At 37.9% G+C, this 25,938-nt stretch overlaps 1 protein-coding gene across 2 annotated transcripts in view; it reads left to right on the top strand.

Annotated features, from left to right (window-relative positions):
- Window positions 1–249: 249 nt before the first annotated feature.
- Window positions 250–25,938, top strand: part of SLK (STE20 like kinase) — a 50,806-nt gene continuing 25,117 nt past the window's right edge. Inside the window, exons 1-9 of one of the 2 annotated variants that reach the window (XM_023546754.2) lie at window positions 250–532; window positions 11,052–11,216; window positions 12,931–12,979; window positions 13,317–13,466; window positions 18,740–18,812; window positions 18,974–19,168; window positions 19,709–19,790; window positions 21,933–22,061; window positions 22,922–24,274. In XM_023546754.2, coding sequence (XP_023402522.1) covers window positions 383–532; window positions 11,052–11,216; window positions 12,931–12,979; window positions 13,317–13,466; window positions 18,740–18,812; window positions 18,974–19,168; window positions 19,709–19,790; window positions 21,933–22,061; window positions 22,922–24,274 — 2,346 coding nt within the window. In that variant the 5' untranslated portion in view covers window positions 250–382. The remainder of the gene's footprint in view (window positions 533–11,051; window positions 11,217–12,930; window positions 12,980–13,316; window positions 13,467–18,739; window positions 18,813–18,973; window positions 19,169–19,708; window positions 19,791–21,932; window positions 22,062–22,921; window positions 24,275–25,938) is intronic. The other variant, XM_010589006.2, reaches the window with a different exon arrangement.

Below are 25,938 nucleotides of genomic sequence, written 5' to 3'. Positions count from 1 at the left end.
GCCGTGACACGGGCCTAAGCCGCGGCCGCCGCGGGCGTCCGGGCCGCTGGGACCCCTGCCCCCGTCGGGCCGGGCCGGGCCAGGCCGGGCCGGGGGGGACGCGCGGCCGCGCAGGTGCGGCCCCCCAGGGCGGCCCGGGCCGAGGCGCCCACCGCGCTGCTCGCGCGCCGCCGGGCTCGGCGGGAGGGGCCGCCCTCGCAGCCCCCCCCGCGAGCCGGAGCCCGAGCCCAGCCGCCGCCCCGCCTTCCCCGGCGGCGGCCCGACCCGAGCGGCGGGAGCCGGAGCCCCAGCGCCCGGCGGCTCGCGCGAGACCGGAGGGAGGAGAAACTTTGCCTTTTATTGTTGTGTGTAGTCCTGAAGTGCCAGGAACTCTGTGGGAAGAATGTCCTTCTTCAATTTCCGTAAGATCTTCAAGTTGGGGAGCGAGAGGAAGAAAAAGCAGTACGAGCATGTGAAGAGGGACCTGAACCCCGAGGACTTTTGGGAAATCATAGGCGAATTGGGCGACGGAGCCTTTGGGAAAGTGTACAAGGTAAGAGGGAGGGAACGGGAAGTTGCACTTGGTGGATGAAACGGCCACTGGTCCGCGGTGGCTCGGGAGCTGCTCGCTGTCCTTGTCCCTTTGCTGTGTCTTGCCCCTTCATTTGACTTTGTAAACGTGCACTGGAACTGTGTCTAGGGTGTTATCCAAGGAGTAGCCTAGACAGTGGAGGTTAAGGTTAAACAAGATGGGGTCTGAATGTTTTTCAAGAGTGGTTGCAAAAGGGAGGCCAGGTTATACGGTCTACTTTGTCAAACTTTGAAGGAAGCGAGGGCGTTCTTCAATTAAAGAGAGGCATCTGCGTTGTGTCCCTTAAATAGTTTAACATCTGAGACTCATACTTTTCATTGGATTTTGTAATGTTCGTTTACTGTTTGAATTAATACGCGTGCTTATACTAAAATAGTTCCCTTTTTTAGGGTCCAGGCCATATATTTGGTCGTATCTATAGCTGATACGGAGCCCTGGTGGCTCAGTGGTTAAGAGCTCTCGTGCTAACCACCAGTTCGGCAGTTCAAATCCACCAGCCGCTGCCTGGAAACCCTGTGGGGTAGTTCTACTCTGTCCTGTACAGTCTCTGTGAGTCGGAATCGACTCGACGGCGACGGATATAGCTGATACTGCCTGGCTGTCTTCCGATGAGAGCAAAATTATTGCTACTGGCAGACTTTTTTTAAGTTGGTTGCTTGACAACATACTTTAATGGAATGGAATTTCGGATAGAAGATTTCCAGAAGAAAATCTGCAAGTGGTACGAGTTTCTAAACATAATAAGCTTTGACTGGGAGTCAATGCTGATGCCTAAGAAATGAAACACACACACACGTACATACATTTCTACATATTTATTTTAATAAAAAGCTGTTTGGGGCTTCAACCTGTTACCTATTTACTGTCGTCGAAGAAGCATAGGAATGATGTCATAGAAATATTTTCACCCTGAAAGGGTGAGGTTTTTCATGAGACACAGTTTAGGGGAAGGGGCCATAGGGGTTGCCTAGAAGGAAAACATAAATAACTTGTGCAGTTTTTCAAGCGCTCTCACCTAATGGGGCCTCACAAAAATCCTGTGAGGTGGGCAGGTCAGTAGCAGTGTCAACATCTCACAGAGGAGGAGGACACTGAGACTCAAACTGGTCAGTCACACCAGTCAGAGCCTGGATTTGAACTCAGGTCTTCTGACCCTGTATTTAGTACTTTTTTTTTTTTACTTTCATGTCCATGGGTAGAAATAATAGCATTTCCCCTGCTTTCTAAGCACTGTCACACTTCTTTTTGCCCTTGCCCTGCCTCAGATGCATCTTCTCCCACCCTGGTCCTTCTCATTCTTCAGAGCTGTACTTACCCATCATCTCCGATTCCTCCAGGCAGACATATCCAGTCCTGTGTTCTTTCTAACACATCGTTCATGTAGCTAGTATAGCCCTTGTCCCATATTGTCGTTAGCGTGTTTATGTTTCTGTGGTAAGGCCAGGGGCCAACACAGTCATACACGTGTGGCCACATAGACTGCCTTAGCAGATGGTGCATCTCTGTGAATTTATTGAAATGAAATAATGCGTGTTTATTATTACATGTAAATGTTATTGAAGCCATTGTATGATGCAAAAGTTGGCAAAGTAAACTTTAGTGTTTGTGTGGCGGATAGAGTCATGTGTCTCAGCAAGCACTTACCATATAGCTGTATGGTAGGAATATTCTTTTAATGTAGTGGGAAGATCAGTCCTGGGAGCCAAGCCTTGTGTTTGAGTCCTGGCTGTCACAAACCAGCTTTGTGGTCTTGGACAAAACACTTCTTTGGATTAATTTTTCTTAGCTGTTAAAATCGTAGATTTCCATAAATGTTTGTTTAGATTCCTTCATCCTTGAACATTCTATGAGTATGCAGTTAACTAAACCCATTGCCATGGAGTCGATTCCGACTCATAGCGACCCCGTAGGACAGAGCAGAACTGCCCCATAGGGTTTCCAAGGCTGCAATCTTAAAGGAAGCAGATTGCCACCTCTTTCTCCCATGGAGTGCCTGGTGGGCTCAATCTGCAGACCTTTCAGTTACAGCCGAGCGCTTTATCCATTGAGCCAGTAGGGCTCCCTTTTATGGACTAGAGACTAATATTTTATTGTACTTTAGGTGAAATTTTATAGAGCAAACTAGCTTCTCATTAAACAGTACACATTTTGTTTTATGACATTGGTTAACAACCCCACGATGTGTCAACACTCTCCCTTCTCTACGCTGGGTTCCCTATTACCAGCTTCCCTGTCCCCTCCTGCCTTCTAGTCTTCGCCCCTGGGCCAGTGTGTCCCTTTAGTCTCGTTTTGTTTTACGGGCCTGTCATATCTGGATGATGGGTGTACCTCAGGAGTGACTTCATTACTGAGCTGAAAGGGTGTCTGGGGGGTCATACCTTCAGGGTTTCTTCAGTCTCTGTCAGGCCAGTAAGTCTGGTCTTTTTTTGTGAGTTAGAATTTTGTTCTACATTTTTCTCCAGCTCTCTCTGGGACCCTCTATTATAATCCCCATCAGAGCAGTCAGTGGCAGTAGCCAGGCACCATCTAGTTTTACTGGACTCAGTCTGATGGCGGCTGTTGTAGTTGTGGTCCGTTAGTCCTTTGGACTAATCTTTCCCTTGAGTCTTTAGTTTTCTTAAGTCTCCCTTGCTCCCGGAGGGGTGAGACCAGTGGACTCTCTTAGATGGCTGCTCACAGGCTTTTAAGATCCTAGACACTACTCACCAAAGTAGAATGTAGGACATTTTCTTCATAAACTATGTTATGCCAGTTGAGTTAGATGTTCCCCGAGACCCTGGTCCCCACAGCCCTCAGCCCAGTAGAAACTAATGTTAAGAACTCTGGATCTGGCATCTGAACACATTCTGGCTCCCTCCCTTACTAGCAGCATGTGACCTTGGGCAAGTTACTTGTTCAGTGCTTCACTTTCCTCATCATTGAGACCCACTCTTCAGTTGTGTGAGGCTTAGAGGAGATAATAAATATAAGGTATGTTGAGAGGGCTCAGTAAATGAGAGAAATTATTGTGATTGCATTTAGAGCTCACAGAAGCAAGATATTGGATGGATCAGGGAAGGGACTGAGAAGATAGTAAACCTTTTTTTTTCTTCTTGGTTTCCCATGGCAAGGCAGATTGTGTGGCCATATTAATGCTCTGTAGTTTAATTCTTTAGGACTCTTTCTAAAAAGTATAAGTTACCTTCCTATAATGAGACATCAATTGAGAATTTACTGAAAAGTAAGAGACTGCGTATTGTTGAGTACTATAAAATTGTGTCAAGGTTAATTTCTGTGGACTCGATGACTGTGTTTTAGTGTGATATTTGAAGAGCATGGGTTCTTTGACTCTGTCATTTCACTACCCCATGCTTCCAATGAACAAGCTAAGAGATTTTTCAAAAGAACTTTTAAATTTATTTCTGACCTGTTTTGTCTTTTTCCTAAAAGTTTTTTTTTTTAGATTCCCTAGAAATTTTAAATTTATAAACTTCCTTCTACATGGAGGAAAAAAGCTATCAAAGGTTAACATTGTATATAGTGGTATGTAGTAGAAAACTTTCCAAGCTTGAGTCTAACTATCATTTACTTACGGAAATTAGTAACTGTTACGAAGATTAAATTATAAATAGGCAATCATTGTATGTTTAATTTATTTGAAACATTTTTTCCATCATATAGTTGTATTCTTTCCACTCAATGCAACTGTACAACTCTGTAACAAAGTTACATTCTTGCCTGATAAATCTTCACTGTTTCAAATTTGTTTTCTTTTTTTAACATAGTAGTATATATGTCTCTGGGGCCCTGGTGGTACAGTGCTCAGACTGCTGACCAAAAGGTTGGCAGTTCAAATCCATCAGCCACTCCTTGGAAACCCTGTGGGGCAGTTCTACTCTGTCATATAGGGTCGCTATGAGTCGGCATTGACTCGATGGCATGGGCTTGGTTTTGGTTTCTGGTTTATTTGACATAATAAATAAAGGTATATAATATCCCTCACAATTTTTTACCTTTGGATTTCTATTGTTTTTAACAAGAAAAAAAGGAAAACAACATGAAATTGTGTATTGAATTGCATTTTTAGAAAGGTGTTTTGTACATTAAGCTAATTGAAGCTGAACTTTTGACTGTGAGCTGGAAAAAAGTGATTCTTTTTATGACAACCAATGGTGTGACAACTTTTTTTTCCTTTAGTGAGACATATAATCATTGTATTGAAATGTACAGAAAATGTACATGTGCATTTAACAGGTAATAATAAAGTGAACTCGGATTAACAACCCTTGGGGTCAAGAAATTCTGCCAGCACCCCAGAATTCCTTCCCCCTCCTTTCTGAATCAATTCCTTCTCTCACCCTAAAAGAAGCCACTTTCCTGTCTTTATTTTATTTTTTGCTTTTCTTTACATTTTACCACATACCATCTAGATATGTACCCCTAAACTTTATACATTTAATTGTGTATGCACTCAAACTTCATGTGAATGGAATCACATTGAGTGTATTCCTTTATGTCTGGTTTCTTTCAAAATTAGCATTATGTTTGTGAGGTTCATCTTTATTACCTATAGCTTATAGTTAGTTCATTATCATAGTTGCATAGTATCCCATTATATGATTATATCACCAGTTATTTACCATCGTATTGTTAATGGACAATTGTTCCCAGAGTTTGCTAGTATAGACAGTGCTCGTGCATGTGTGCATGAGTTTCTCTAAGACTTATTCCAGGGGTGGAACTGTCAAGTTATGGGGTATGTGTGTCTTTAATTTTACTAGATGGTGCCAAACTAATTATACCAACTTACACTTGCACCTCCAGTGTATGAGACTTTTCCTTGCTCTGTATCTGCCAACACTTGGTATTAGCGGAATTTTTCATGTTTTTTTAAATTTGGATTTCTTTTGTGTTCAGGTCTCTTGTCCATTTTTCTGTTGAATGCTTTTTTTCTTGTTTGTAGAATGTATGTATACATATTTTGGATTTTAACCATTTCCTAGTTACGGTTATTGCAAATCTCTCATTCTAAGGCTTGTTTCTTTATAAAAAAATTTTATTGTGGTAAAAATACATATAACAAAACGTACCATCTCAACAATTTCTACATGTATAATTCAGTGATATTGATTACATTCTTCGTGTTGTGCAACCATTCTTGTTATCCTTTTCCAAACCATTCCACTACCATTAACATAAACTCAAGCAAAAACTCCCGGCTTTTCCCTCCCTTTCACCCCTGGTAACCACTAATAATCTTTGGTTTCTATATATTTGCTTATTTCACGTAAATGAGATCATACACTATCCTTTTGTGACTGACATTTCACTCAGGAAGATGTTGTCAAGTTTTCATCATTTATCTGTGTTGTGGCATGCATCAGGACTTCATATCTCTCTGTGGCTAAGTACTATTTCATTGTGTATATATACCGTGGAAACCCTGGTGGCGTACTTTGGTTAAGTATTACGGCTGCTAACCAAGGGGTCGGCAGTTTGAATCTGCCAGGCGCTCCTTGGGAACTCCATGGGGCAGTTCTATTCTGTTTCTGTAGGGTTGCTATGGGTCAGAATTGATTTGATGGCAGTGGGTTTGGTTTCTTTTTTTTTTAAATATATATACCATATTTTGTTTATCCGTTCATCTGTCGATGGACATTTTGGTTGTTTCCACCTTTTGGCTTGTGTGAATAATTCTGCAATGAACATTGCTGTGCAGGTTTCTGTGTTTCTGTCTTCACTTCTTCTGGGTACATACCTAGGAGGAATGGGATTGCTGGGCCATGTGGTAGTTCTGCGTTGCACTTTTTGAAGATACTTTGAACTTTTTGAGGAACCGCCAAACTCTTTTCCACCATGGCTGTACCATTTTATATTCCCAATGGATGAGGATTCCAGTTTCTCCATAACCTTCCCAATGCCTGTTGTCCTTTTTTTTTTTTTTTTTTTTTAAATTATTGCCATTCTAATAGGGGTGAGGTGGTATCTCATTGTAGTTTTGATTTGCGTTTTTAAAGGTTAGCTGGAGCCCTGGTGGCACAGTGGTTAAGAGCTTGACTGCTAGCCAAAAGGTCAGCAGTTCCTAACCACCAGCTGCTCTTTGGAAACCATCCCTGTGAGTCGGAATTGACTCGATGGCAGCAGGTTTTAATGGTCAGTGAGGAGCCCTGGTGGCATAGTGGTTAAGAGCTCATATGCTTACCAAAAGGCTGGCAGTTCGAATCCACCAGCCGCTCCTTGGAAACCCAGTGGGGCAGTTCTGCTCTGTCCTGTAGAGTGCTCTGCGTTGGAATTGACTGAGGGCAGTGGGTTTGATTTTTTTTTTTTTAAATGGCTAGTGAAGGTGAGCATCTTTTTAAAAAAAAAATTTGTTGTGCTTTAAGTGAAAGTTTACAAATCAAGTCAGTCTCTCACACAAAAACTTATATACACCTTGCTACATACTCCCAATTGCTCTCGCCCTAATGAGACAGCCCGCTCCCTCCCTCCACTCTCTCTTTTCGTGTCCATTTTGTGAGCTTCTAACCGCCTCTACCGTCTCACCTCCCCTCCAGGCAGGAAATGCCAACATAGTCTCAAGTGTCTACCTGATCCAAGAAGCTCACTCCTCACCAGCATCCCGCTCCAACCCATTGTCCAGTCCAATCCCTGTCTGAAGAGTTTGCTTTGGGAGTGGTTCCTGTCCTGGGCCAACAGAAGGCCTAGGGGCCATGACTATCAGGGTCCTAGTCTCAGTCAGACCATTAAGTCTGGTCTTTTCACAAGAATTTGGGGGTCTGCATCCCACTGCTTTCCTGCTCCCTCAGGGGTTCCCTGTTGTGTTCCCTGTCAGGGCAGTCATCAGTTGTAGCTGGGCACCCTCTAGTTCTTCTGATCTCAGGCTGAAGTAGTCTCTGGTTTATGTGCCCCTTTCTGTCTCTGGGTCTCGTAATTACCTTGTGTCCTTGGTGTTCTTCATTCTCCTTTGATCCAGGTGGGTTGAGACCAATTGATGCATTTTAGATGGCTGCTTGCTAGCGTTTAAGACCCCAGACGCCACTCTCCAAAGTGGGATGCAGAATGTTTTCTTAATAGATTTTATTATGCCAGTTGACTTAGATGTCCCCGGAAACTACGGTCCCCAAACCCCTGCCCCTGCTACGCTGGTATTTAGGCCTTTGTCTGCCAATAACGGGTTATAATTTTCTGGGAGCACATTTTTTTCTACTGGAATTTACTCCTCGTTTTGATTGTGAACAGCATTTAGTAGCCTTCTGAGAAAGGGTCCATGGAAGGTGCGTTGTTTTGAGACTCTACATGTTATTATTATAATGTCATACTTGATGTATGGTTTGATTATAGAATTCTAGGTCAAAAATGAGTTTTTGTATTTGGCAAGAATTATTGGTGAGGGTTGCACAGTGTGATTAATGTAACTGATATCATTAAATTGTATACATAAAAATGTTGACTTGGCAAATGTGTTATACATATTTTTATAATAAGCAAATATTCTTAATATACAAAAATAAGTTTTTTCTTAGAATTTGTAAGACTTTGTTCTATTCATTGTGTTTTGGTGTCAAGTAATGCTATAGGAAGTGTGATGCTATATTGTTTTCTGATCCTTTGTGATCTTTTTCTCTTGGTTTAGGATCTTTTTATTTGCTGGTCATATGGTGAACTTTAAATGTGAGTCTTTTTTTCCCCCTCTATTCATTTTGTTGGTCTCTTGGTTATCCCTTTCAATCCAAAGACTCATGTCCTTCAGTTCTGTGACATTTTTCTTGTGTTATTTATTTGATACTTCCTGTTAACGGCTCTTCCCATGATCTCAGGATTCTTGGCTGCTTATTGTCTTATTTTACCTTTCATGAGCATTTGAGACACTTGGCTCTTCTTTAAAAAGCTCATCTTTTGACTTTTAGATCGACATACTCTTGATTTTCCTCCCATCTCTGTGTCCACTCTTCAGTCTCCTTTGCTAACTCTTCTTCCTCTTTCTGACTTGTAAGTGTCGATACTCCAAAAGGCTTAGGTGTAGGCCATCTACTCTTTCTCTTTTTTTTTCTAGGAGAGCCCATCTTCTGCCATGGCTTCAATTACCATCTAAATGGAAATTTATGACTCACCCCAGACTTCCCTTTTGAACTCCAGACCTACACATCCAACTATCTATTAGAGATCTCCACTTTTTTTTTTTTTTTTTTTTTGTGGAGGTCTGTCTGTGCATTGTAGGATGTTTAACAACAACCTTGGGCTCTACCCACTGGAAGCCAGTAGACCCTCCCCCAGGTGACAATGAAAAATGCCTCCAGACATTGTCACATGTCCCCTGGGAGGCAAAATTGACCCTGGCTGGGAATCACTGGTTAAGCACAATGTTTATGGTGTTCATCTATCTTATTGTTTTGGCCATTTAAAAACAATGGGTTACTTATCTTTTTCTTAATGATTTGTACGGTATAAGTCCTATGTCCACAGTTTTTCATTTATTTAATTCAATTTTCTAACTTTTAGACATTTTTTAAAATAAAAATCATTTTACTAGGAAACAAAGGCTGAAAATAAATGAAACGAGGGACTTCAGGTACATATGGCAGACTGAACAGACATTTATTTTTGCTTACTCCAAAGCCCCAATAAAAACTATTATCTTTCAGGAGTTTTAATATTTTCCCATATAAGTTCTGAATTTTCTGTTAAAATTTTGTCTTGATGTTTTGTCTGTTTTGTTGCTATTTTGAATGACATATTTCTCACATTATGTCTTGAAATTATTGCTAGAATATAGGAAGGCTGTTGTTATTACTGCAGTTTCTTAACCTTACTGAATTCTCTAATTTTTCCCCCAACATTTCATTATGAAGTTTTTCAACCCTATACATAAATTGAAAGAATTTTGCAGTGCACATCCATGTATCAACTACCTAGATTCTACAGTTGTTAATATTTTGCTGTATTTGCTTTATTACATGTCTGGCCACCTAGAAAGGAGCCCTGGTGGTGCAGGGGCTATAGTGACCGCTTGCTAACTGAAAGGCCTGTGGTTCAAAACCACCAACAGCTCTGAAGGAGAAAGATGTGGCAGTCTGCTTTCATAGAGATTTACAGCCTTGGAAACCCTAGAGGGTCACTATGAGTCAGAATCAACTTGATGGCAGTGGTTTGGTTTGGATGGATCTAGATGTCCATTTATCCATCATCTTGATTCTGTTTTTCCTTCTGTTCTCTTGAAGTTCTTCCCTTCTTTCAAATACTTACACACCTAGTTTCTTTCACTTGTCTAATTATGTCAATGAACCTTTTCTGAGCAATTTTAAATAGTCTGATAATGGAAATGTTTGAGATTTTAGTGAATTTTGTTAATAAACTTTGTGGCAGAATAAAAGTCTTTTAAGCTTTCCTTCTGTGTTTTCTGTTTTGAACCAGAGAGTAATTATCTATGTGCTGATTTCCAGATCAGTGAAGTATTACTGTATTCCCATTTCATTTCTTTATAAATCTGTGTTTAAGTTTACACAAATCTTTTACCAATATCATAACAGAAGCAGTTCATTCTTATTTTGCCACAATATAGTCTGTATGCCAACATACAGTTCTGCTCGAATATAAAATGCTATTGCTGTATAAAATGTCGCACCTTTAATATAAAAATCTGTCATTTTTTAGCACTGAAATGAGAACCGAGATTGTTTTGATACTTTAAAGCAAATTTTAATGGAAGATACTAGTCTGAATTTCAGTGAGTAATTTTCCTTTTTGCTGAAGATGAATCGTTTTCAGAAGTAGTTTTTAAAGTGGATAATCTCATCTCAGGCTATGGGGAAAAATGTCCAGACTGATACTTACAATTGCTTTACATCCTTGTGTTTCTTAGCAGCCTTCAGTTTCTATCTGTAAAGATGTATCCACTGAACATACATATGGAGAGTAAAAGCAGAACATTTTGTGTCTCATATTTTTCTGTTTTTTAAGATGTTCAACTTTTCCACTTCAGCAGTTTACCAGCTCATACTTCTTGTAAATTAGTGTTGAAATACTAGTTATTTTGAGTGCTTACCTTAGAAGTGAAAGTATTTGAATCATTTTCTTTTGTCATTTATATCACGATGACTCGAAGAGTCTGAGCAAAGTTGATAAATTTCTTTATATGCTCTTTTTTTAGTGTCTCAGTTTTAAAGAAACACATCCGAAATCAGGATATCATTTTTTATTTTTACTTATAAAGCAGATAATATTTTATTTCCAATTGGTATATTATGGGATTTATAAGGTAGCTGGATCTGGGCGGGTTTGAACTGCCAACCTTTTGGTTATTAGTCCAGCACTTAGCCACGTGCACACCCAGGAACAGCTCTAACGCTCTAGAGCCTGTGATTTGAAATGTATACTATGTGCATGTCACACACTTAGCACAGTGATAGCATGCGTTAGTTAATATGTTTAGTATTTTTTATGTTTACACTTAAAAAAAAAAGTATGCGTTTTAAGTGTGACACTTTGATTTTTTCATTTTTAGGCTCAGAATAAAGAGACCAGTGTTTTAGCTGCTGCAAAGGTGATTGACACCAAATCTGAAGAAGAGCTTGAAGATTACATGGTTGAGATTGATATATTAGCATCTTGTGATCACCCAAATATAGTCAAGCTCCTAGATGCTTTCTATTATGAGAACAATCTTTGGGTAAGCATTTTCTATTGATCCGTAGGAGTAGCCAAAATTTGTTATTTGTCGTAAAGAGTTTTATGAGTTATGAAAGACGGTTTTATGTATTACTTCTTCTATTAGTTACTAATGTTACTTGAATGAGAATTGATGTGCTGACGAGGGTCATTAATAGCATAATTATCCTCAGCTTCAGTAGATATTCAGATCTGTTTTTCAGGTAGTACCAGTTTCATCACGATTGTTTGACATTTGATCCAAATGGAAGAACTTGCTTAAGAATATTTAAATTTCCTAAAACATGAAATTAGATGGCCTTTTCTTGTTTGTAATTTAAATTTAAGCATTTACTTTTACACTTTCTGAAGTTAGTCTTCCTACAAATTTTTAATATAATTTTTTACCCTAAACTTTTTGTAACTCATGTAATAAACTATAAAATACTTGCTGGAAATGTTAAATATGTATCATATATTATCAGTTCCACCTTGAGTACATAATGCAGTGGCTGAGGCTGTATGTAAAAATTTTCATTTTGGGAAAATATTAGGTACAAATAGACATAGCAATCAAATATTAATAATCAATATAAGAGTCACTTGCTCTAATTTAATCAAGAGGGCTTTTAAAAACATAGTCTTAGTTTTTCTCTTGGAAGGAACAAAGTGATATTACAGAAGAGTAAGTCTTACAAGGAACCAAAATGCTGATTTTTTGGATCTTGGCTTTGCCAGCTATCAGTTTGGATAACTCACTTTATGAGCCTGTTAACTTACCTATAGGATGAGTAATGATCTACCTCCCAAATTCTTTTTCTAACAATGAATCAAAAAACAATTTTTAATTAGCAAGCACCTATAATAACAGTATTGTTATACAAAGAGGAAAAAGAACAGAAAGCTATACAACTTGTTAAAATGTTACTTTAAAAATTATCTATAGTTATTATTAGTATGGTGCCTTCTCATATAGTTGTCCAGGGTTCCAGCAGAATGATTCCAGAGATTATAATGAAAATGAGCTTCTAGATAGTTTAATAAACAGATAAGATCTTTATTTTGAGCCATTGTAAAATAAATATGAAAGCTGTGAAGCACATTCTAGTGGGAGAGATAGACATTAATCAAAGAATCAAAATAAATACAAAATTACAACTGCGGTAAAGGCTAAGAAGGAGAGCTACATGGTGCTATTATATCTTGCAAGAGAGGTCAAGGAAGGCATTCATTAGAATGTGGTAACTGATCTGGGATCTGACGATTTTGTGTATATATGTGTATATATGTATTTTCTGTTTTTCTTAAACTAAACTGTGCGTATTTGTATGTACATGTGTATATTAGGACTTAATTCTATTAATAAAGTTAAATATATTTGATCACTTAAATCACAATAATTACCTTTTAAACAAGATAATAAAATCTTCAGTGGTGGAATTGATATGTAATGCTGTACTGAATAAGAGATCAGTACCTGGAAATTTTCAAGAAGCAGGGACACTAAAAATGGTCTTTAACAAAATGCACATACTTCCACAGTGTGTTCTCTGTGGTTACTTGAATCTGTATCATTTGAGACTCATAACTCTTGACAAAGAAAATGCTCATGCTCAATAATATTTCCATAGTTTAGATAATTTGATAGTTATTCCTTTATCTTTACTGCTAAATTGAAGAAGAAAAATACTCAAACTCAGTGTAGTTTAGACACATGTTCTTTTATTTGCACGCAGATCCTCATTGAATTTTGTGCAGGTGGAGCAGTGGATGCAGTGATGCTTGGTAAATACCTTTTTGTTTTTTATGTTTATATTTTAAAATGTAGTTAATAAAAGGATTTAAAACATTCACCATGTCTTACTGTTAAGTGAAATTCAATAAATTAAATCAATTTAATTTTTATATTCTTGGATAATTGTAATGAAATTCTAAAATGAAATACTGAATATAACATGGCAGGGAAGTAATCTTGGTAGATATTTAGTTCTTCAAAAATACATTCACTATATGTGATCCTTTTTTTATATATATGATCCTTGACAGTGATAATAAAGGTATATAGCCTAGTAATATGTTTTGATTATATAAAAATGCAGATGTGTTTACTTTTTTCTTATAGAACTTGAGAGACCGTTAACTGAGTCGCAAATACAAGTCGTTTGCAAACAGACTTTAGAGGCATTAAACTACTTACATGATAATAAAATCATCCACAGAGATCTAAAGGCGGGCAACATTCTTTTTACCTTAGATGGAGATATTAAATTGGGTAAGTTTATTCACTTAAATAAAACGTTCGAATTTATGCTCTGAGACCTCCCTCCCCTCATGTGTATGTGATTTACTATTGCCATTAATATTCAGATATGTGAAACACGAAGAATTACTTCATTTTAAAACACTCCAGTGGGTAAATTATTCATTAACTTCTAAGATTTCGAAGTACAGGCACCTAATATAAAGGTACTTTAAAAAGAAAGCGAGAAACTACCAAAAGTATTCTGTAGCTACAATGCAGTCCCAATCCAGGTCCCTGTAACATTCTTTAATGAAATGGAAAAACTAATCTCTGGCTTTATATGGAAAGAAAGGAAGCCTCAAATAGCTAAAGCAATATTGAAGAAGAATGAAGTAGGAGGCATCTTATTTCCCGATTTCAAAACTTACAGTACAGCCATGGTAATCAGTACAGCCTGATTGGTACAAGGATAGACACATAGACCAATGGAATAGAATTGAGAACCCAGAAGTAAACCCATCCATCTGTGGGCAGCTGACCTGGACAAAGTGTCAAAGTCCATTCATAGGGAAGAAATGGTCTCTTTAACAAATAGTGCTGGCAAAACTGAATATCCATATGCAGAAAAATGCACACCCATGTTCGTTGGCATTATTCACGATAGCAAAAAGATGGAAACAACCTAAGTGTCCATCAACAGATGAATAGGTAAATCGTGGTACGTACACACAATGGAATACTACGCAACTATAAAGAATAATCTGATACATCTGATAACATGGATGAATCTGGATGACATTATAATGAGTGAAATAAATCCATCACGAAAGGACACATATTTTATGGTCTCACTTCTATAAAAAGTCTAGAGTAGGTATACACACAGAAAGCAATGTTCTTTGATGGTTACCAGGGATGGGAGGGGGAATCACTTTCCAGATAGGAGACACTAGTTGTTTTTGGTGAGGGGAAAGGCAATACCCCTTACGGGTGAAGTCTGCACAACCTGTCTGACATAAATGAAGACACTAAGGAATATGCAAGGATAAGGGGCAATTTCAGTAAATGCTATAAATACACTTTTGCAACAACAGTAATAACAACCAAAAAAATATGTGTGTGGTTACATAGGTAGGTTATTAGGTGCCATGAATTGGTTCCAGTTCATAGTGATGCTGTGAACAATGGAAAGGAGCACTGCCTGGTCCCGTGTCACCCTCACAATTGTTGCTATCTTGAGCCTGTTGTTGCAGCCAGTGTATCAGTCCATTTTGATGTCTTTCTCCAGCAACTGGTTTTTCCTGATAAAATGTCCAAAGTACGTGAGACGAGGTCTTGCCATCCTCATTTCTAAGGGCGTTCTGGCTGTACTTCTTCCAAGACAGATTTGTTTGTTCTTCTGGCAGTCAGTGGTATATTCAGTGCTCTCTGCCAACACCATAATTCAAAGGCATCAGTTCATCTTCGATCTTCTTACTCGTTGCTCAGCTGTATAGGCAGATGTGTATGCATATATGTACATAGGAAGGCACATGTGAGTATATGGGTGTGCATGTACAGGTATATCTATCATATGTATATACATGCTTATGTGCACCACATATGTGTTTATATATAATAAGCCATATGGGGGTACAGTTGTGGATATGGTTGTATCTACAGTTGTACGTATAACCAGACACCTCACAGGACAGGTTTACTGAGTTTGAGGGCTTGGGACCATAGTCTCATGAGATAACTCAGTCAATTGGCATAACACAGTTCATAAAGATAATGTTCTACACTCTAGGTTGGCGATTAGCATCTGGAGTCTTAAAAGCTTGTAAGCAGCCATCTAAGATACAACTATTGGTCTCTGCTCATCTGGAACTAAGAATAAAGGAAACCAAAGACTTAAAGAAGAGACTAGTCCACAGACCTAATAGCCCACATGAACCAGGACGTCATCCAAACAGACCAGAACTAGATGGTGCCCAGCTGCCATTACCCAACCGTTCTGACCAGGGACACAATAGAAGGTCCTGGGCAGAAAGGGAGAAAAATGTAGAACAAAACTCAACTTCCTAAAAAAGGCCAGTCTTATCTGACCAATAGAGCCTAGAGGAAGCCCTGAGACTATTGCCCTAAAATATCCTTTGCATTTGGAACTAAAGCCACTCCTGACAGTCACCTTTCAGCCAAGTAATAGACTGGATTATAAAATAAAGAGTAGCATTTGTGAATCCTGTGCTCCTTTAAATAATCAAGTGTATGAGACCAAATGGTCAACATTTACCCTAAACCAAAGCTGAGAAGCCATGGAGGGGTAGGGAAGCTAGATTAATGGAAATGTAAACAAAAAGAATGGAAATAACGAGAATATTGAAATATTATGGAAAATGTAACCAATTTTATGGAACAAGTTGTGTAAAAATTGTTAAATGGGAACCTAATTTGCTGTGCAAACTTTCACCTAAAACACAGTAAGATATTTTTTAAAGAAAAGGATGGATTTTTATTTTCAAAAAGGCTTCCATTTTAAAGAGTGGTTATAATTTTTTTCCTTAAATTTTTGTACGTAGGCTTAATACTTCTAAATATAATACATTTAGAATATATAAAAGCCAGCTCAGTTTACAGAATCTATCTTCATTTCTAAAACTCGTGCCTAATGTGTTTCCCCGCTCCGTGTCTGGTTTATACTCTGTAGGTGCGGTTTCACGGTTGCCATCGAGTCGGTCCTGACTCACGGCGACCCCGTGTGTGTCAGAGCAGAACAGTGTTCATCGGGTCTTCAGTGGGTGATTTTTCAGTAGTAGATCACTAGACCTTTCTTCAGAGGCAGTTCTGGGTGGACTCGAACCTCTAACCTTTTGCTTAGCAGCTGAGCATGTTAACTCTACTACCCAGGGACTGCATTGGTATGGTACATTTACTAAACTAGCAAAGTAACTTTAAATAAACCTAAGGACTGGAATTTTTAATTTTGTTTATAATACTGAGGGAATAAACGATAACTCCATAAGAATTAGATACAGATTTTGGGTTGGAAATTAATTAATTTTATATGTACACATGCAAATGGAAGTTATAGTCCTCTTTAAGTACACCAAATATATGAATATTGAAAAAAACTACTGATAGTACCTGACTGTATATTTTGGAAGGATATTAAAAAGGAAAAAATATATTCAAAAGCATGGTGGTACCGGTGATTATGGCCTCTCGCTTCACTTTGTCATGACATCTAAATAGGTTTTTTACTACATATGATTTATAATCTGGTGTACTAAATTTTAACCTTTTTATTGTGAAATAACCACAGATAAAGAAAACCACATAATAATATAGTTTAGCAAAGTATTTTGAGGCAAATACCTTTGTAACTACCATATGTAAAATGATTTTCTCTTTTATTTCTAATTTTTTCTTGAGCTCTCTCATTTCTGAGTTTTTCTAATTCTGACTTATGTTATTCTTTTATGTCCTGTGTCATTTACTTAAGTTTTATACCTCATTTTGAAATAATAGGTTATAGTTTTATTTTGGGGGACATGTTTTTCTGGTAGCTTTAATTAATTGTAAATATTAAAATTTACCTTGAATACAGGAACATACTTTTGTGTAAAACAATGTATACCCTTAAAAATAAATACATTATTAGTATTTTTTGTGATTTAGATGAAAGTTTAGGGAGCAAATTAGTTTCTCATTAAACAGCCGGTATGCAAATTGTCTTGTGATATTGGTTGCCAACCCTGCGTATGTCAACACTCTTCCCTTCCCCACCCCATGTTCCCTGTTTCCATTCGTCCAGTTTTCCTGTCCTTTCCTGCTGTCTCGTTTTTGCTTTTGGGCTGGTGTGCACATTAGTCTCACATACATGATTGAACTGTGAAGCACATCCCTCATGTATGTTATCGATGGCCCTACAGACCTGTCTATGAAGGGTGAAGCTCAGGAGTGACTCAGTACTGAGTTAAAAGGGTATCCAGGGGCCACACTCTTGGGGTTTCTCCAGTCTCTGTCAGACCAGCAAAGATGAATATATCATTGAAGATTTCGGAGTACCAAGATAGTTTTGAGTTGCTAACATTAAAGACAGTTGCAGTTTCTGCTTTATTAGTTCACAAATACTTACAGAGAACCTTCCGTTTCTGTGACACCCTGTTAGGTGTATACAAATGTATAAAACCATCCTGCCATCAAGAAGGGTCACCATGAGTCAGAATTGATTCAAAGACAACAACATCCCTCAAGAATCATAAAATAGACACATTCCATTAGTATTTAAGGCAGGATTTAATGAATGCTTTAAGAGTTTTACAATAAAATATGACAAAGGTTAAAATATTGAATATGATTAATAATAGTAGTTAACATTTATTGAGTTTATGCTGTACTAGGTCTTGGGGCTAGAGCACTAAATACAGGATTTTTGGTATTTATTCAATTCCGAGAATTCTTCGTGGCATGTCAAACATGAAACTATAAAAGTTCATGTATAGATGGGATGAGTAAATTTATGCTGCAGTAGCACTTTAAGGAACCCTGGTGGCAAAATGGTTAAGCTTTTGGCTGCTAACCGAAAGATCAGTGGTTTGAATCCACCAGCAAAGACCTGGTCATCTGCTCCCGTAAAGATTACAGCCTAGGAAACCCTATGGGGCAGTTCCGCACTGTCACATTGGGTTGCTGTGAGTTGTATTACAGGATGCAACAAATAACAACAATAGCACTATATGTTGCTATCAGTGGTTATCTGAGCTCCAAGCTGAGAAGGTAGGGTTAACAACTGAGATGGCTGTAGTGTTGCTGTTTTCTATGATTTAAATCTGAAAACGTATGGTTCCCGATTTTTTTCTTTGTAAAATAATTTTATGAGGAAGTTAACAAGGCATATGTTAAGCCAGAAAGGCTGCTTTGGTATGATTTCTGTTTTTCATGCTACAGAAAAAAATGTTTATGTCTGTTAGTTGAAACATGTAGCACCAGTTGGCATTTGTTTTGGAGTGGATAGATTATTTTCTCTTTTAAGTTACCGCTTTTTTTTTTTTTTTAAATTCTGGAGAATTTGTGATCTAAAGATGTGTAAAGAAGGTGTATTGATGATGGGACCTTTTCTTTGGCAGATTTTTTTGGGGGAGGGCACATTGACAGAAGGTGGTCAAAGTTAGGATGGTAGAGAAATTACTTATTTTGCTTCTCGTTTCTTAAGAGTGGCCTTACTAAAGTCTTGAAATGTTCCCCACCCCCCTTGTGGAATACGGTGAACTGTGCTTGAAAACTATCATTAATGTTTTTGTATGATTATTTATTTCAAGCGGATTTTGGAGTATCAGCTAAGAACACGAGAACAATTCAGAGAAGAGATTCCTTTATTGGTACACCATATTGGTAAGTGTTCAATTTTATGAATCACAGTATTAGTCATCTCAGCAGTTATTATTACTCGTTCATTTTGACTATGTAATTGAATATACCGTTAATCTGTGATGTGGTTTGCAATTGCTGATCCTAAGTTAACCATCTTAACCTTCATCTCCCTGTCTTCATAGGATGGCTCCTGAGGTAGTCATGTGTGAAACGTCTAAGGACAGACCCTACGACTACAAAGCTGACGTTTGGTCCCTGGGTATCACTTTAATAGAAATGGCTGAGATAGAACCACCTCATCATGAGTTAAATCCAATGCGAGTGCTGCTAAAAATAGCAAAGTCTGAGCCCCCTGCTTTAGCACAGCCTTCAAGATGGTAAAATATTCTAAACAAAGCTTTTTAGGCAGCAGAACTTACTTTATTCCACATTTCCAAGGGTATTTAAATTTAAGTACATGGTACAAAGACTGTGTGAATTAGAAAACTGATTCTTGATATGTTTTCAAGACTTAGAGACCATACAAACTTTTGTAACTAACTTTTCCCATATTTTTGAAAATATGAGTGATTTGAGTTCTGCATGCAAAGGGCATTTTCTGTACTCAGAAAGAGCAGCATTATGTGGTTGACCTATATTTGTGGAATTTAATATAAAAGAATTATTGTGGTTTTGGCATTCCTGTGACGGTGTAGCTATATCTCAATGACTAATTATATACCTACTTACATGTATGTCCAGCATGTATTTACAGGTGAATAAGTATTATAAGATCTTAATATTCCCATTACTTCATTTTCATATGTTGAAGTAATACTATTATATAATTAAGAAAATAAGCATAATTTATCAATAATTTTTGTTTTTAATAACAAGAAAGTAAAATAGAATGTCTTTCTTAAAACTTTATTTTAAAGGTCTTCAAATTTTAAGGACTTTCTAAAGAAATGCTTGGAGAAGAATGTGGATGCCAGGTGGAATACATCTCAGCTATTGCAGGTAAGATGAGACCACTGTGACAGCAGCAAATCATGTGACTGTTTAACGTCTCTGTAAGACGAATAAGATGTCAGGTTCATTCAGTGTGCTCCATGGAAACTCAAAGTACATTGTAGTTGTTAACACTTGCCTTACAAACGTGTTGCCATTACTGAAAAACATTCAGCTTGTAAGTCATTCCTCCTGTGCTTTTTTTGATTCAGTTTAATTATGTTTTTTTCATACTGTTAGTTATTTCCATCTTGTCTCTCCAGTTACTAAAAAGGAGCCTCTTAAGGGCAGGTGCGTAATTATATTTTCTGTGTCTCTTTTAGTGAGGTTAAGTATTCAGTAAAACATTGATTTTTATTTTTTTAGCTTTAGAACAACACACATTTATTCTCTTACAACTCTGGAAGTCAGAGTTCAAAATGGGTCTCACTGGGGTAAAATCAAGGTATCAGCAGGGCTGGGTTCCTTCTGGGTTCCTTCTCTTCTCTGGAGAGAATCCAGTCACTTGTCTTTTCCAGCTTCTAGTAGAGGCCACTCACATTGCTCAGCTCGTGAGTCCTTCCTTCGTCTTCAAAGCCAGCAACTTTGGATCAAATCCTCATGCTGCTAGCCCTCTGGTTCTCCTTATCTTCTGCCTCCCTTTTCCATTTTATTTTTTTTTAAATAATTTTTATTGTGCTTTAAGTGAAAGTTTACAAATCAAGTCAGTCTCTCGCGTATAAACTTTTATACACCTTACTACGTACTCCCATTTACTCTCCCCCTAATGAGTCAGCCTGCTCCCTCCTTCCAGTCTCTGCTTTCGTGACCATTTCACCAGTTTCTAACCCCCTCTACCCTCCCATCTGCCCTCCAGACAGGAAATGCCAACGTAGTCTAAAGCTCACTCCTCATCAGCATCTCTCTCCAACCCACTGTCCAGTCCAAGCCGTGTCTGATGAGTTGGCTTCGGGAGTGGTTCCTGTCCTGAGCCAACAGAAGGATTGGGGACCATGACTGCCGGGGTCCTTCTAGTCTCAGTCAGACCATTAAGTCTGGTCTTTTTATGAGAATTTGGGGTCTGCATCCCACTGTTCTCCTGCTCCCTCAGGGGTTCTCTATTGTGTTCCCTGTCAAGGCAGTCATTGGTTATGGCTGGGCACCATCTAGTTCTTCTGGTTTCAGGATGATGTAGTCTCTAGTTCATGTAGCCCTTTCTGAACATTGTCGATTTTTGAAAAACAGTGTGTGATTGGATAAGTTTAATTTTGTTTTATAGCAGGATCTATTTATAATATTTGAAATAAAAATTTGTCAAATAATATTGCAGGTGGACAAATAGAATGGCAAAACTTGAGGCACTTATTATTAGATTGAGTAGTTGTATAACTCCTGCATTATTGTGTTTTAGATGGACCGGTTTTTCTGGTGAAAAAGCAGGAAAACTGGGTTTGCCGTGTGGAACGAGTGTATCCCTGCAACACACTTCGTATTATTCATTTACTCCCTCCACATTTGAAGGCCTTAGTCTGTGACAGAAATTGTTAAGTACTGAGGATTCAGAGATGAATAAAGTGTCTTCTTACTCTCAAAATTATTATAACCATGTCAAATAAGCAGGTGTTTGTGGACACTTTTAAACAGAGCTCTAAAGTTTTTTGTAATTCATTTATTGAGGCTCTGGTAGGATTTATATAGATCATTGTTACTTTCTAAGAACTACGAGTATACGGACTTGAAACTTGTTTAATTTCAAGAGTAGATTATGAAATTTTCAAACATATATAAAAGTATATATACCTACTACCCAGATTTAACAAGTGTTACCATTTTGATGTATTTGCTTCAGATTCTTAAAAAAAAAAAAAAATAGGTACAGATATAGTTACAGGCAGTCCCTATCCCTGCTCAACCCCCTTCCCCTCCTTCCCTTCCCAGAGGAAACATTATCTGAAGTTGTTCATATTTTCCCTATCCACATGTTTACATTTGCACCACATTCAAAACCAAACCCATTCCAACTCACAGCAACCCTGTAGAACTCAAGTTGATTATAACTCACAGCGACCCTGTAGGTCAGAGCAGAACTGTCCCCATAGGGTTTCCACATTAAGAGTGTGTATTCTATGTCTTTGAAACTTACTTGAGTATTCGCTTTTTAATGATCAACAGCACCCCTTTGTTACTGTCGATTCCAACAAACCAATTCGAGAACTGATCGCAGAGGCAAAGGCTGAAGTAACAGAAGAAGTTGAAGATGGCAAAGATGATGATGATGATGAGGAAACAGAAAATTCTCTGGTCAGTATTTAGAAAGGAAATTTTATTTAGGTATTTTTTTGGAGTTGCTTAAAGGATTGTTTAAATTCATGCTCTGTCTACTGTATTTTTAATATAAAATACCGTTTACTTTTAAAGTTTATTTAAACATAAGATAAATTATATGTGCCATCTAAAACTATTAATTAATTAAAATTAATATTTATAATAAAAGGAATTTTTACCAAGGGAAAATTTAAAAACTCTTCTACACATATTTAAACATTCGTTGTGACCTGTCAAAAATATATATCTTAGTTATTAAATGGCTTGAACTATAGACATGTATATAAACATGCTTATGAATGTCTTTGCAAGCATTTTGTCATTTAAATAATTTAATGTGGAAACAAGGCATAATTTATGAGCCTTTTGTTGCTATTAGTTGCTAACTAGAACCTGCTGTTCTTTAGTGGAAGTGGAGCCTTTAAACTCATTGCCATCAAGCTGATTTCAACTTACAGTGACCCTACAGGGCAGAGTGGTTGCACCCATCTCTAAGGATTAATTGATATATGACAGTACAAAACCTTTAATTTCAGAGACAAAGATTAATAGCAAGGTTGCTTGTTGCTACCTGTTTTCACCTTATTTATTATATAGGCAGATTCTTCAGTTCTTTATTTTTATAACTTCAGCAACTTTTACTGAATAAAGTTAAAAAAATATATATATATTTTTTAGAATAAAGATATTAAATCATTAATTTATGTATACATAATATATAAACATTGTTTTGTTCATCATCTTGAGGTCCCAGTGTCACACTAAAAAATGTATATATGTATATGTAATTGTCATCCAATGATTATTGATTTTTTTTTTTTTAACATCTCTTTTAGCCAATACCTGCAAGTAAGCGTGCCTCATCTGACCTTAGTATTGCCAGCTCTGAAGAAGATAAGCTTTCACAGAATGCTTGTATTTTGGAATCTGTCTCAGAAAAAACAGAGAGTAATACTTCTGAAGATAAATTTAGCAGCAAAGTTCTTGATGAAAAACCCACCACTGATGAGCCTGAAAAAGCAGTGGAGGGTATTAACGAACCTGTTACTGATGCTCATTCAGAAGCTACAACTGAACTCCAAAATAGAACAACACTAACTGAAGAGAATGGGAGAGAAGAAAAGGGCCCTAAGCTTGAGAATCTACCTGACACAGAAGACCAAGAAACTGTGGGTATCAATTCAGTCGATGAAGGAAAAGAGAATAATATAGTAGTAACTTTAGAAACAGATACTGAACATAATCTGAAACCTGAGGAAGAAAGGGATCAGGAAAAGCAACCAGTATTTGAAAATAAGCTTATAAAATCTGAAGAAATTAAAGATACTGTTATTCAGACAGTGGATTTAGTTTCTCAAGAGACTGGAGAAAAAGAGGCAGATACTCAAGCAGTTGGCAGTGAAGCTAAGCTCATGAAGGAAGACACACAAGAGAAACCGGGAGAAGACGACCAAACTCAGAAAGACATGAGCAGCGATGTAAGCAATGTGGTAGGGACAAGTGAGGTGGTAGGTGTTGGTCAGAAGACAGTTGAAGACAAAGCCGAGAATGCTCAGAGAAATGATGGGAAAGAAGTAGTTGAAGTAAACCAGGAATTGATAAATAAGCCCAAGGAGGCTCCTGAGACTGGCAGCACTGAGGAGGTTCCTATTAAAGAAGTGGTTGAAACTAATGAGATAGATCAAAGTAAAAGGAAGGAACAATTAGTCAGCAGTTCAGGGGACATATTGGAGACCAATGAGGAACCAGGGGCAAATGAAGTTGAATCAAGTAGCACTGAAGAAATAGAGGTCAGAAGTGTAGTGATTCATACTGATCAGAAGACTTTAGGAAGTGAAACTGGGGATGCTCAGAAAGCCACTACTCAGATAGAAACAAAGCAAAAAGAAATTCCATGTAAAGTGCCAATTAAAACAGAACCTCAAGCTACTGTATCTTCACAGTCCAATGAACCTCAGTCTGTCCCAATACCCAGTATTAGTATCAACTCTGAAGATACAGAAGATAAAGGAGAAATAGGTGCTTTATCAAAAACTGAAACCATGTTGCTTCCAGAGTCTGAGAATCAAAAGGAAAACGATGCAGATTCAGGCACTGGTTCCACTGCTGATAATAGCAGCATTGACTTGAATTTATCCATCTCTAGTTTCCTAAGCAAAACTAAAGACAGTGGATCAATATCTTTACAAGTAAGTGTACGTGGGTCCTTGTTTGGGCCATTTATGCTTTGTCATTTTGTCAATTTAGAGTTTATGTGAACTGATGTCTTGAAAATAAAATGGCACTAAATCAGTGTAGTATTAAACTTTACAAAATTCTTAAGGCATGTGGAGACAATGAATTAAAAAGAACTAAGGAGAGAGATTCTAGATGTAATCTTTAAATTTTTTGTGTGCTTAGCTGCCAACCAAAAGGTTGACAGTTTGAGTCTACCCAGAGGAGGCTCAGAAGAAGCGTTGGTGATCTGATCCTGAAAAATAAGCCATTGAAAGCCTTGTGGAGTGCAATTCTATTCTCACACACATGGGGTCACCGTGAGTCAAATTGACTTGGTGGCAACTGGTACTGGTACCTATTTTTGCCAACCTGGTATAGATAAACAGTACAAAATTGTCCCTTAGATGGCTGATACGGGTTCTATTACTGCATACATTTGGAGACTATTTTAATAAAAATTAATAATATATGAAAGAACTGAGAAATTGAAAAAATGATCTCTTTTTCAGAACTTTAGGGTGTAAACAGCACTTGATTTGCCACTGGCCCATATAATGACCACTTTTGCTGCCTCAGTCACAGCCGTTGCTACCACCATAAGAACCATTATGGGGGAAACAAACAAAACCAAAAACTAAAGCTCAGAGCACTTAGAGCTTTTAGAGCAAAATTCTCAAATATGAGTGTGTATAAGAATTACCAGACCAGCTGCCGTCAAGTCAATTCTGACTCAGAGACCCCATATGGTTTTCAAGGCTGCAAATCTCTGTGTCAGCAGACTGCCACACCTTTCTCCTGTGGACCCACTAGTGGTTTAGAACCATTGACCCTTCAGTTAGCAGTCCAGTGCTTTAACCACTGATCCACTAGGGCTCCTTAAGAATTACCAGGGGGAGCTATATGTAAGTGTGGGGTAGGGCCCAAGGATTTTTTGTAACAACAGATCCCATGGAATTTTGATACAGGTGAACTGTGAACTACCCTTTGAAAAGTACCTCTTAGAGACTATGAGTTGATAAGTAGTAGACGAGAAGACTGTGAAAAAACAGAAATAACCAAGGAAAATCAACCTTTGGGGCAGGACTCGAGGGCATGACTGATCAACCTGCCTATCTGCCCCAAATTATTACATGTATTCCCTGAATTTTCTTCTTTCATTAGTCTACTTTGTTTCACTGACTGAAATTCCACCAATCTAAAATTGATTCATTTGACTTAGTCAGCCTCTTTTAAAAATGCAAGTGCTTCTATGAGAATTAAGGAGATACTAATTGTGGGTATTTTTACTGAAGAAACGGAAAGTTTGCACGGTAAGGGGAGGTAGATTTATTTTTTGGAACATGCCAGCTGTAGATTTTAGACCTGTATAGGGTACCACAGGGCTTAGGGAGAGAACATGAGGATGCTGAAACCCTGGAAAATAGAACAATAAGAGGTTGCAGAAAGGTGGCTGGAAAGTGTCAAAGACAAACTATAAAATTCTAGTGCATTTTGAGTTTAGTGTTTTCACTTTCCATTTTTTAAAAAATTTACTGTGCTTTAGGTGAAACTTTATAGCTGAAGTTCACGTCTCATACAAAAATTTATACACACATTGTTATGTGACCCTAGTTACTATCCCTCTAAGATGACAGCA

This window comes from Loxodonta africana, chromosome 16 (assembly GCF_030014295.1).
Source record: "Loxodonta africana isolate mLoxAfr1 chromosome 16, mLoxAfr1.hap2, whole genome shotgun sequence".
Lineage (NCBI taxonomy): Eukaryota > Metazoa > Chordata > Mammalia > Proboscidea > Elephantidae > Loxodonta > Loxodonta africana.
This window is presented reverse-complemented; position numbering and strand designations above follow the sequence as displayed.